Source organism: Clinocottus analis, unplaced genomic scaffold, assembly GCF_023055335.1.
Source record: "Clinocottus analis isolate CAN_PGR_092001 unplaced genomic scaffold, fCliAna1.0.p SCAF_15, whole genome shotgun sequence".
NCBI classification, from domain to species: domain Eukaryota; kingdom Metazoa; phylum Chordata; class Actinopteri; order Perciformes; family Cottidae; genus Clinocottus; species Clinocottus analis.
In genome coordinates this window covers 15,323,058-15,337,079 of record NW_027175876.1, presented here as the reverse complement: position 1 = coordinate 15,337,079, position 14,022 = coordinate 15,323,058, and the positions used below count along the sequence as shown (strand labels likewise).

Below are 14,022 nucleotides of genomic sequence, written 5' to 3'. Positions count from 1 at the left end.
AAAGGAAGAAACCTCCAAGAGAGCAACAGAGGAGGATCCCTTTACCAGGATGGTCAGAAGGACAATGGATGTACAGGATAAACAACATAACAGAGTTACATCACGTTCAATGCTTTTGACAGAAATGATTCATATGATCAGAGTAGTACGCAAAACTATGAAAAATGTACGAATAATAACAGCAGCAGTGGATTTATTTATTTATATGTTTTACCTTTTTAGCCGTGTGTTGCAGTGCCTTATAGTCTCATTGCCTTGCATAACTTTGCAAGGGGTAAAGTAAACATTTGTGAGCGACTGTGGTTGAGTGAAAATAAAAGATCTTCTTTCAATTAGAGGATTGACGGTTTTACCATTTACTTTTGCTCCAGGTATGTGGCTCTATATGCTGTAGTGATAATAAACAAAGGGAGGTCTGTATTATGGCTGTGGCTCATGGGCAGAGTGATTGTCCTGCAACCGCAAGTTAGTTGGTTGAATCCCTGGTCTCCCCTGAATCATGTGTCCTTGAGTAAGACACTGAACCTCCAGTGGCTCCCAGGGCGATTCACAGAAGCCAACTGGTCCTATACTACTAATACTAAGAATGTTTTTTATTTTGTATGTAATATGACGGCTCTTTGATTATAAAAAATGCCACCTATCCATGTTTGTAATTAATCATTTGCTGCAAACACCGCCACTTTTATATGAACGTGCCCTCAGATTGAGAAACCCTAGGTCATTTTGTTTAATGACATTTTAACGACATACTATTCAATTACTTTTTCATGACAGACTATACAGCAGACCTTTTATAACTTTTCGATGACGTTTTTGACATTTTAAGGGCATAGGAACCTATTGCTTTTTTACATCTTAATAACATACTACACTGTCTTTTTGTAACTTTTTATGCTAACACTTTAGCTGTTACTTTTTTATGACATACTATCATATCTTTTTTTTTTTTAAATATTATACTTTTTTCATAATTTATTATCCTATGCAATTATTTGGATGCTATTTTAATATACTATATTATAACTATATATAATTTAAATGCTTTTTTGTAAGATACATTCTTTTGACATTTTATGTGACATACACAACTTTTTTTAACCTCCTTTGCAATTACCTTTTAATTAAATGATATCCTTTATAATTTACTATAACTTTTCTGTTGCAGGTTTGTGACATACAAACTATGAATCTTTTCGTGCTATACCATTACTTTTTAATGACATGCTATGATGTTTTTAATCACTTTTCGTGACATACTTTCCTGTGACGTTTAGAATTACATGTTCTGTAACATACTAAACTATGACCTTTTTGTAATAACCTGACTGTCTAGTGGCATTTTTAGGACGTTTTTATGACATAAGTGTTTTTTTTTCCATAACTGTTTTGATAACATGACGTGAGTTTTCATGACCTCCTTAAAACATTATAACTTTTTTCATGTTTTGTTTTATTATTGAATAAAGTCTGTCAACCAGTGCTATGGTGTCTGTATGCTAGCTAACTAGCTAAAGTTAGCATTATAACATGCTAAATTGAGATCGTGGTGAACATTATTTCACAATCTTAATCACATTTTAATCTCATTATCAGCATTATGATAATGTCAGCATGTTGTTGTTAGCATATATCTTAAAGCAAAGATTTACTGCATTACAGCCTGACAGAGCTGCTAGCATGGCTGTAGAATACTGTTTGCGTGTTATTGTTGTAGTCTAAGCAACCTGATTCTCTCATCATTAACTAACTCATCCTCAAAATGACAAACATCAGTATGCAGTAGACATGTCCAGGCATGTTTGTGTCTTTCACAATGCCAATAAACTAAATCAAACAAACAGATGCATGACTAGCTACTGGTGACCACAACTCGCTGTCTTTATAGTGTCATGCCCCATTACCTAATGGGCTGAAACTTCACTTTGCAGGACCTTTGTATCGCCAAAAATCAAAGGTGAGATTGCATTACAAGACGAGAGAAGAGCAAGTACTGTACATGCTGTGTAAACAGTGAAGATAAAGCATCATTATTATTATTATTGTTACATCCTTGAATACTCAATAAATCTGACCTGGTAATTCCTATTTTCCACAAAAGGCCTTGTGAATTGCTCCCTCTGTAAAGCAAGAGACGGATGAACTCAACAAGATAACTGCCTTCATTCATGGCTTGAAATGACACCGAACCACTGCAGAACCAAAGCCTTGCCAACCTCCTGAAACCAGTGTAAGCCACAGTGTGTTAATGTGTGTTAGTTATAAGCGCTCAAAAGTGAATCTGTCATTACTAACTAGTTATGGTCACGTGGAAACATGTTTTAAGTTGCTGTTTAATGTTACTGTTACAGACACATGTTCTTCTGACAGAACAATGTTCAATACTAGCATGCATGTAAGGGCAATATTTCTCTAGCCATGGGTACATCCCTATGTGCAACATGAATAATTAACTGATTTTCCATACCTTGTTTGTCCTGTAAATTCCATTCAAATTCAGTGTGACTGAGCTTACGGAGAATACCGGATGCTTGTTTGGACTACCAAACATCTCCGTTTAATGTCTGCCATTAAAATGACCTTAGCTGGTTTCTGGATTTTCTTTTCAAGAACAAGGTCCCCAGTATTTGTTAGGCTTACTTAACTTGGGAAGTTGACCATTAACTAGCCTTTTTTTGTGTGTGTATTGCCATTGTGCAGTCGGATTGTGTGTCTGATACAGCATCAGAGCCTACTTGTTCGTATTGTTAAGTAGCCTGATAGGAAACTGGAGTTGGGGATGCTCCAATGTATTCAATCTGTCCTCATTAGCCACACACACACACACGCACACACACACACACACACACACACACACACACACACACACACACACGCGCGCGCACGCGAAATGCACACACACACAAACAGGTTTGAGAATCAGGTAACAGCCCGTCAATTATTTATCAGCCAGGAAGAGAGCCACAAAGCAGCAACCAGATTCCTCTACATCTTTGTATATTAATGATCCACAGACAGTGACATGAGGAAAGAAGAGACACGGCCGTATGAGGGAGAATATACTTGTCAGAGATTTGGGATAAAGATTGTTTGAATATTGTGGTATGAATTAGCTGACAAATAATTAAGTAAGCACAACTGACATGAAAACAAAAGGTTTGAAAAATGCCAAAAGTGTTTCCAACTATAAGTTCTCAGACTTTACCATATCCATTTTGGAAGAAAGAAATGAGATAAAATAAACTTACATTACATCTAACTGTGTGATGTGTTGATGTGTGCACTGCATCTTATATTATAGTAAACATGGCCACAGACACTTTACTTGTAAGTCTTAAAGCCCAGAGTTGCCTCCAACATTAGCATCCATTTATTCACTTTTCTGAAGGCAAAAATAATCCATATTTGGCTAAAGTGGAGACATCATAACTTAGCAGTCATATGTTGAGAGACAACTCAAGTAAACATGGTATGTCAAAACATGACTATTTTCACCCTATAAAATATGGAATTGAGCAATCATTTTGCAAAAAACTTGCCACGAAGACACAAAACAACATGATAACGTAGCATTGAGACTAGTCGGTTGCAGTAGCTCAGTGGGTATAGAGTGGGTTGCCCTTGGACCCCAAATTCGATGGTCGATTCTTGCCTCCTATACGTATGTGGAAGAGTCTTTCGATGAAACACTCAACCCAGAGTTGCTCCCCAGACACTCCACAGCATCCCAATGCTCATAAATGGCTTAGGAGTTGAATGCAGAGATTTACCTTCACGTATACAACACTAAAGTTCTGTTTTTATTTTGACTTTTAATGTTTGAACAAAAATGTAAGGACAATGAATACTATTAGAACCTGTCTGTGTGCATTCTGCACTTCACATTGTGATGGGTGGTGATGAAAATGGAATTCTAGAGGAGGCAATTCTTGCTATCTAAGGTTAAATTTAAATTTAATGCGCTCAGAGTTGGAATGGTTGGCACTGCAGCATATAAAATATGCTTACTGGATGCTTTTTGTTTGGGAAGTAGCCGTATTGGTGGGCAAGGCCTAAATGGAATAAGTATAATTATGCCTGTAGCATTTTTTTGGAGCTGCCACAACACAACATGTCGACACAAATGCAGTTCTATTTACTCAGTATTTAATACCATCCATGCCGTATCACTCTCCTTTTTTGTTCACCTTGATGTTGCCCACACTAGCTTGTTTCAAAGCAAGCTAGTATTTCTAAATTGCTAATCTGCTTTTTAAATGTGACATTAAACTTAATACTATCTTCCCCTGTGATGAACTGGCGACTTGTCCAGGGTGTACCCTGCCTTCGCCCCTTGACAACTGGGATCGGCTTCAGCGCCCCGCGACCCTCGTGAGGATAAGCGGTTCAGATAATGGATGGATGGACTATCTTCCCATCTCTTGTGTAAGCTTTTTCTGGCCACTATCACTGTCTTTCTATTACGGGAGGACACGATAGTCCATGCTGTGTAGCTGGTTCTTGCTATCGGTCTTCCTCTGCAGAGCTGCAGGAAGCAGTGGCAGATTCAGGTCCGCCACCCGACGCTGGAGAGATGAACGTAACTGAACCGAGTTCCTCTTCGCTCCATTCAGCCCTCCTCCTGCTGTGCCTCTCTCTCCTCCTCCTGATGACGAAAGATCTCTCCTCTTGCCTTTCTCCTGCCTGAGAGTTTTAATGACCAAAGTATGTTGTCTTTGTGAGGGGAAGGTGGGAGGTTTAGACCCATTCACCAGGAGTCCTGGGGGCCCGGGTTGGGTCAAACCTACCCATGTCATATTCCTGCCTCGTCCATCTTTTAGCCCGACGTTGCGCAGGCGGGGCAGTGGGGCAGAGGGTGACGTCTGTGTCGTCTCCGGGGCAGCCAAATGGTCTCTGTCTGAGGAGTGTGCAACGTGTTTGTCGGCCTCCAGGAGCATCCTGGGAGAAATGCCGTTCTTCTGTGAAGAATAGAATGTCTGCAACTTCTCCAGACGCTCATTGATGCTCAGGTGATGAGAGTGGTCGTCTTGGTGGCGGTTGTCATGGAAGCACTTTGACCCAGGGTCTGCTGCCCCGTCTGATTGAGTTGTCCTGAGCAGATGTGTGTGTCGAATTGGCCTCAACGCGCTGCTGTCTCTGATTGGCTCAGCGGGCAAGGGGACTTGGCAAGGGGTGGAGTCACAAAGTTGAGATGCAGAGCTTTTAGGAGGAGAAAGATGGACGAGTTCTCTGTCTCCGAATACCGACACTAGAGCACACAAACAAAGATACAATAAAGTATGTCACTCACCGCACTCTCGAGGTGTGTCATTTTTGTTTCTCTGTAAGCTGTAAATCCTTACCTTCGGGAAACAGGGTTTCTCTGGTGTCCAAGGTGATGGCAATCTCCTCATCAGTGTCCCCATCCTCTGTAGACTGAGAAGTGGGGGAGGGAGAAGGAAGACGAGGCGGTATTGAGGGGGAAGTAGAAAGAGGAAGCTGGGGTAGAGATGGAGAGGGGGGGCGGTTCTCGACCTCCTCCTGGTTGTCTGGTCTGTACAGGTCCTCAGTTTTCTTCCTGTTGATCTGACATTCAGTTGTCTGTTGGGCTCTTTGAGGCTTGCTGGACTTCTTCAATCTTTTTTCATTTGTCAGCTCATTCTAAAAACAAGTTGTGATTAGTTCATCAGTATATATATATATATATATATATATATATATATATATATATATATATATATATATATATATATATATATATATATATATATATATATATATATATATATATATATATATATATATACATGTATTCATAGGATCAAATGGACTACTGGTTTGTTGATTCTGAGGAGGAGAGTAGGCCAGAAAGTATTGAGTGATGAACTAACATATTGTTGGTTTTAGTCTATTTTGAGATCTCTTGAAAATACAAATACTTTAATTTTTTTAACATATCTAAATGATCACTGTATTTATTTTTATGATGTAATTGAACAAATTACCTGTTGCTGAGTCTTTGATTCAGTATTACGCCTCTCTCTCCATGTATTCTTGCTTGGAAGACTCCTGCCATTGCTCTCTATTTTCTGCCAAATCAATAATTCTTAGCTGTTAGGATTTCACCAGAGAACATAAGAAAGGTTGTAAAACAAAATGGAGGAACCTTGCTGGCCTTAGGTCCGTTCTGGTTCCTGCTGAGCTTGTTGAGCAGCAGGTGATAGGAGGCCATGATGGCCGAGGGTCGGTTGATAGTTAGTGTGTGTATGATTTCAGAGAGAGTGTAGCCCAGTGTCTCTGTCATGTATGCCAGCACAGACGAGTTGAGATCCTCCGGACATAATCTAGGAAATAACCAGAGGAGAACAGTTAAAAAGATAAAGTTTGAAGAGTGAAGCAGATAATGTTTGGGTCATTAAGGATTTGTTGAATAGAAGGACCAGTAACCGAAGGATTTTAATTTGATGATCATCAACTGAGCCGAACAGACTTGGAGCAGTTATTTTGCGTCATTCGTGATAAAACCTTCTAAGTCATACTAAAATACATAAAGCTGTAACCCTACTAACCACAAATATGTTAAAAATGTGCATTGATTGAGTTCTTTTTCCCACATTTTAATGTTTGCAGCAGCACTTTCCCAGAGAAGGATGTGTTTTATACAAACATACATCTTTTGATTGAATGTAATAAATGTCAATTTGTCACATCTGCAAAGGAGTATATGCTTGTATTGCCTTCGGGTCTATTTGTCCGAGTGTATATCCCTTTACCTGTTTTTATGAGTGAGTGTGTGCACTGGTTTCTTGGCATGTCCCTCGTTGATCCATCTCTCCTCCATTGCAGCTCTGACACTAGGTCTCTTAGCAGGGTCGGGCTCCAGGAGGGACAACACAAACACCACAGCACCTGAAGCATGAGCAACGATGAGTTATTGCTACGTTTGTTTTCTTAATTTTCAGAATTTAAAATGATCTGATTACTGCATGTGGTGTAAATGTTTTTTGCATCTCTGCATGAACTCGACAGACCTGTGTGGTCTTGAACATCAGTCAAAACCACACAGAAATAGTTGGTATTCTATGCTCAATCAACTGATGGTCAACAACTGCTTGGAAGAGGTTGTTCTAAATAGACCTCTACTTACACATAAAGTGTTGTAGTGTTGTAAACCATGCCTCATACCATGCTCTTTGGGAGCAGGTTTGGGTCAGTGTTTTTTTAGGCTAACAGGCTTCTCTCATACACAGTGTGTACTATTCTTGCTGCATGGTCAAACAGGGACAAAACTAAAAAAGCTAATGTTGCACAACTTCTCAAGACTGACGGACTGATGTGGGTCATTGTGACTTCACTCATACAGTATTAGAGAGGACACCATGGAGAGAGCTTGTGCTGTGCCATGGAGCTGTGATGTGACAGCCAAGCACGGGTGAAACTCGATGACCTGGAGAAGCATGTGGATTCAAACAGGATCGTTGCGACTTTCACAGATGCATAAGCCTTTAAATTCAGTTAGGGTCATTTAGTTTGTTACTGAATCAAATGCACTAATTGTTGATTTGAATCTATACACTTGTGAAATAATAGAAATCGAAAATCAAATTTTAGTAGAAAAAACAAAAGAAAGACAAACAAGCCAGGGAAATGACAAGAAAACTAATGAATGAGCTAATGGAATAAACAGACCAGCCTGACAATAATTAATGTGCAGAAGAGAAAGAGGACTGGCAAAGGTTTAGCAGAGTTTGAAAGAAAAAAACATTCTCATCCAGAGGCAGGATGAAGTCTGGAAGTAGATGTCTTTCTGTAGCAGCGATACAGCCACTATTCCCATCGAGTCCCAGCTTTAGAACTTTTAGAGCCATGCTGCTTTCCCCCGTGAGTAACAGGAGCTTTGTTTGTGTGTGGTGACATGGCACCATGACACTGTAATGGAGTGACTATGTGTGACAAAAATAAAGCAGTCAAAGGGCCCACTGTGTACTTGGGACAGAAAGTGGAGGAAGTAAGAAAAAAGTGAAACATCTTTTCCCTCAAATCCTGTTCGCACAGACTTATTTCCAAAAGCTGAACAAACATGTCGTACCTGTGCATGGCTCAGAGCACTTAAGGGCTGATTGTGTAACTGAGGGAGAGTTTTACAAATGTAAGTTCAAACAGTGTGGAGATTTTTCACTTGGTCTTTGACGTCTGACAAATATGTTTTTGTTAATTTATCATTTACTAATTTGGCCCTACTTACTTTTCTGTATTTTGTTTTGTTTCATGTTATTTCTTGCTAATCTTAAGGCTTACCTTTGCTGATGTCACTGGGGATGCTGCTGATCTCTCCATTGACCATCTTCTGGTGTAGCTGCTTGATGTTGAAAGGCTCGACAGTGAAGGGCAGAGTTCCTGTCAGCATGGCAAACATGCTCACACCCCTGCTCACACAAGCAACATGTGGGACAACGGAAACACTTTTACAATATGCATACAATATACAGATGAGTGTATGTCATTTGTTTCAATCAATGCCTCCTCAACAGATACGCATTCATATCACTTACACGGACCAGACGTCCACTTTGGGTCCATACTTCCTGTGAGCTAACAGCTCAGGGGCCGCGTAGGCAGGACTTCCACACTGGGTGTTTAGGAGCTCCAGAGACAAAGATTCAGCCTTCAGAGTGTTACTCAGGCCAAAGTCTGTTTGAAACATCATCATTTTAACAGAGGAGCCGCTGCACAAATCCACTAGATAGCAAAGACAGATTCTGCCAGGGGGATCTGTCCAACATCAGTATACTGTCAGGTGTCATTGCAAAAAGCAAGAATATCAACATACCCACAATCTTTATGTTGTTGTGTTCATCCAGCAGAAAGTTTTCAATCTTTAAGTCTCTGCAGAATAAAAGGAGAGAGAGAGAGAGAGAGAGAGAGAGAGAGAGAGAGAGAGAGAGAGAGAGAGAGAGAGAGAGAGAGAGAGAGAGAGAGAGAGCTGTTTGGTCACAAAGAAATGGGTGGTGCACTTTAGTATTTTCATGAGCTCTGTCCTTAATCCTACAGGAATTTTTAGAGGGATGTGTTTCCTTCCTTGTTTTGGAGCACTTCAAATGATGACTATGGTGGCTGTTTAATTTAAGAACTCCTGCAGTGAGTTCAGCCTTACTAAGCTTTTTTTGTTTAGTTATGGGCAACCACCTGAAATGGGACCAGACTAGACCACAGAACTTAAGAAAACTCAAGCTAAATGTGGTTTGGGTAGAGCTCGACATGACCAGCGACCAGCAAGTGGTGATTTGGACGATATGTTTGTTTTAGACTCCTAAAAACCTTCACCCATCATAATTTTCAAGTCAGTCCAAATTGAAATGGGGCCACGGTGAAGCTCATCTTTACTTACTTGCTTTTGTCTGTCACATTACTGTGGATGTGTTCACCTGGGAAAGTTCCCTCACTCCCCTCAAAGTACCCCAGCCTCAACACCAACCACACCGCCTGCTCTGAAACTACCCAGCTAAATGAAAATCTGTGGTTTGGAGAGAGAGAGGGATCCCCTATAAACTATAGCCTGGGAATCAGCCATGTTCCTTTCATCTGCCTTCATCTAACCAACAGAAAATCCTGCTCACACAACCCGAATAAAGTTCAAAGACAGACAGAGAAAGAAAGAGGGAAAACAGGCAAGAAAGAGCAAGAGCAGACGTTGTCATAAAGAAGAAAATGTATGTGGTGAACCTACTGGATGTGGGTGGTAGGAGGTGCATTTGAGTGCAAATTTTCCATTTATTTCCAGTCTAATCATCTGTGTGGGACTGCGGTGAAGTGTGAGTGCAACGGAGTGTGCAAGCGTGTGTGTGTGTGTGTGTGTGTGTGTGTGTGTGTGTGTGTGTGTGTGTGACAGAAGAGAGGTGCTGTTGAATGGTTGAGAGTGCCATCGTTGAGGGACTTCATTAGAGAGGAAGTCCATGATGTTGTGATGATGTGTGAATCATGGCGCCGGCGCAGGATGATGAGGTCATTGCCTGGTAATCACATTCCCACCTTCAGAGGAGCCAAGGTCTTAAAGCAAAGCCCAGCGCAGTGTATATTGTGTGTGGTTGCAGCGTAACTGTGTGTGTGAGAGTATTGGGTCTCAAACACCTACACATACTAAAATACCTCTAAAATAACACTCTTAGCTCCCACAATGTGCTGTGCCATGTGCCGTCTTTCTTGCAGGCTGCCCTCCGCTGTCGACTGTCAATGCCCTGCAAACTACTGTGTTTATGTGTGTGTGTGTGTGTGTGTGTGTGTGTGTGTGTGTGTGTGTGTGTGTGTGTGTGTGTGTGTGTGCGTGTGTCTGTGTGTGTGTGTGTGTCACCTGTGTACAATGCCGTGTTTATGCAGGTGTTCCACAGCAGAGAGGATCTGACGAGTGTAGCGCCGCACTTCCCTCTCCTCCAGCCTCTTCCTATCACAGATCCGGTCCATCAGGTCCCCTCCAGCACAAAGCTCCATAGCCATGTAGTAGCTGTTCTCTGTCTCCAAAGTCTGACACACAGTGATTCAGGTGCATATTAATTAGGCGTGTTTTATTCAACAGTGGCAGATATATAATAACCTTTGAATTATACTTCATAGGTATAATGTTGTAAGCAACTAACATATATTAATGAGTTAATGTTTTTGTGTGTCTACCTCCAGCAGGACGACGATGTGAGGATGTCGGACCATCTGATGGATTCGAGGTTCTCTCTTCATGTTCTTCAGCACATATGAGTCTTGCCGCGCTTTCTTCTTATCAATCACCTTAATGGCCACCTAAACACACACAAACACAAACATGTGCACAAGGGCAAAAGTTATGTTTTTGGTTTTTGGACACTTAATTTTTTAAGGGAAAGGATTCAATTTATCAAAAGCCTGCTTCCAAATTGGGTACTACTTTTACCCAAACTACTTGTTCATATGTGAACAGGAAGACAATGTCACACTATGATTGGAATAAACTTACATTAATTCTCTAGTACTGGTAGATGTTCCAGAAGTTGTGGCGCTCAAAGGAACTTAAACAATAATTGTGTGGCAAGTAGAAGTTGGAGTGGAGGGAGACGAGGTCGACTGTGGCTCAGTGGTAGAGCAGAGTCGTCCTTCAGTCAGAGGATAGCTGCTTCGATCCCTGACTCTGTTATTTCATATCATTATCTCCTTGAGCAAAACACTTTACCTCAAATTGCTCCTGTCGCTGTGCCTACATTATGTTAATGTTAGTTAGTCCTGATGGGCAGGTGACACAATGCATGGTAGAACCTCTCACCAGTGTATGAATGGGTGAATGATGCCATGTAGTGCTGACGCGCTTTGACTGGTCAGAAAACTAGAAAGGAGATATACAAGAGACCATTCACCACAGAAAATCTGTGTGAGCAACAATATAATACATTTAATTAAATGTAATTTAAATTATATACATATATATATTATAATAAAATACTAATAATTGAAATAGTTTACAAAATCTAAAGTGAAATCTATGCCATACTCATAAAATACTGTCCTGGAAAATAACCATTTCTGAATCACACTGAACAGTCAAATAATAAGGCTGTGTCACATTCTCACCACAATGCAGCAAATACCAACATTTGCTCAGTGGTCCGAAGCTTCAAATGACGCTCAAGGTGACCCTCTAGCATTTGGACATGTCCATATTGACATGGCAATATACTCCATGTCAATATAGTACAATACATGCATGGTGTCTTTTCAAAATAAACTTTCGTCTTCACAGGAAGCTACGTTTAAGCCACAAAACCATTTATTTAGGATTAGTAAAAGAGAGTGGGTGAATCGACTGACCACTCATAAGAGTCACGTGAGACAAAATTTGTACTTTTACTTTAGTTTCGCTGAGTCTCCTGGACATAAGTCCGGCATTTGTTTGACCCATCCACCATCATATGGCTCTGAGTGCAGTGAGGACACGGCTGTGTTTGCATTGGAGTTAGTTGTAAGCCTGGGGCCATGAGAGAATGAGGAGCAGTGACCAAACTTTGTGCCGATACATTGGAGAGAACGGTACCATTCTAATATAGATTGTAATACTTAGCAACGCAATATATTGTGTTTATTTGAGCCTCTGTCTGCGACAAATTGTTGACTGTAAACTACTGAATAACTAAACTGTTTTTTAGAATCACAAAACATAATATTATGATACTCAAATGTATTGATATCTTCTCACACCTATCAAATAATAAAGAGTCAACTTTTAAAGGATTTATTTTTCTCTGTACTGGGAGTTTGAAGTCTTCAACCTATTTCTGGTCAGTGATGATGACGAACAGGACATGGCCTGGGCACATAAGACAATTATAAAGTCAATATATTGAGATGTATTCAGATTGTTCAGACTTACCTTTAGAGGCCTTACTCAACAACAGAACCATAAATACAATATCTAAATGACATTTGTCACACGGTCTCTCACACGGTTTGTGTGCTTTGGTGGATGGTTACAGGGCATTTTCCTCTGCAAGAAGTTAGCCACAGCCTGTTTAGGTTTGGTTACATACGCTCTGTCAGGTCTCATCCCCCACACCTTTGTCCACTTCCCCTTTATAAGATGTACATGCCCTGCAGACTTAGTTCGTCCTCCTGCAGACTGAATTGTACGAGTAAACCTCCTCTGTGCGAAAAATAAAGATCTTAAAGACAAGTTATGTTACACAGTATTCTTTACTTCAGAAATATAAGACCCATCAGAAGTGGGAAAAGGATTTTCCCACAACAACTTCCACAGATCTTGCACCTGCAGAAGATAACAAAGGTCAAGAGGAGCAAACACCGTTTGCAGTTTGGGTCCTTACTATGGCAACCAGGTCAAGTATATATAAACTGGGGTCAGGAACTCTGCAACCAGGGAGAGAAAGTAATACATACATTTACACACACACACCCTGCCTTCACCTGGGGGTGAGGGGGAGGGCGAGTTTCTGCAGTTTAGAGCCAGAACATTTTAGACCAAATCCGAACTATTTAAAGCGCGGTTTTCTTTAGACTATTTGGAAAAATGTGTTTTTTGAAACCAGCAGAATTCTACTACGGAATATAAATTATAACTGCTACTTTTGTTTTATTGTTTACATGGTATTTTATTTTTGCACATACATCATAATTAGCTCTAGTCCAGATATGTTTTTCAGAAACAGATCCTCTTTAAATCTGTTAAGCAAATGTTTTGTTCGTGTAAGATTCCCTCAAGAGTCATGCTTGTGAAAAAAGTAATTAGAGATGGGTCTGACTGTATTTTGTGTTCTTTATGTACATAAGTTTGCGTAATATTGAATAATGATGAACTGTGTAATAATGATCTTGTATGTGTGTGAAGTCTCTTCACTTTTATTCTCAACTCTGCGAGAAAGCACTGACCTTTTCCCCCGTGCCGATGTGCAGCCCCTCCATCACTTTAGCAAACGATCCCTTGTTGATCATTTTCCCCACCAGATAGGTCCCCACTCGCTTGGAGTGGGGAAAGTTCCGCAGAAGCTCCCTGGGGACCTTCAGAGATGGCAGGGACAGCTGCTCCCGGCCCGGCCCAGAGGCTTCCCACTGAGCCGCATGGCACTCTTCTTCGCCCCCTCCCTCTGCCACCATGTCCTCTGGAGCAGGCTTCAATGCTGCAGCTGGCATCCCGGACAGGGCCAGCATGTGGCTGCCTCTCACACACGCGGACCATATAATCCCAAAACAGCACAGTCCACATAGAACATACTAATACAAACACACACACTGATTGATTGAGAAAAGGAGAAAGCTTCCTGTAAATCCTTGGATGCAGATTTGTTATCCTTATAATCACAGGTAAGTTTATCTGTATCCTTTAGTTCAGTGATGGAAGACTTCTCTTTATGTCTCTCTTCGAATCAAACTGTGCAGAATGCAACACTGGCCTCTCTCCCGTTCTCTCACTCTGTGTCTCTCTGCCCGTTAGTGGATGATTAACTGTGCTCTTAGGTCAGCTCCAGTAATGAGGAGGACATTCTACACCGTAATTATACCCCCAACCCCTCCACC

At 40.9% G+C, this 14,022-nt stretch overlaps 1 protein-coding gene across 1 annotated transcript; it reads right to left on the bottom strand.

Annotated features, from left to right (window-relative positions):
* Nucleotides 1–4,460: 4,460 nt before the first annotated feature.
* Nucleotides 4,461–13,638, bottom strand: LOC137785976 (hormonally up-regulated neu tumor-associated kinase homolog). The gene is made up of 11 exons (XM_068577554.1): nt 13,378–13,638; nt 10,645–10,767; nt 10,328–10,497; nt 8,810–8,865; nt 8,532–8,670; nt 8,278–8,405; nt 6,753–6,888; nt 6,146–6,323; nt 5,985–6,068; nt 5,343–5,640; nt 4,461–5,248 (listed from the first exon to the last, which is right to left on the bottom strand). Exons 1-11 carry the CDS (start codon nt 13,636–13,638, stop codon nt 4,461–4,463), a joined length of 2,361 nt encoding a protein of 786 aa, XP_068433655.1.
* Between the last annotated feature and the right edge of the window lie 384 nt (nt 13,639–14,022).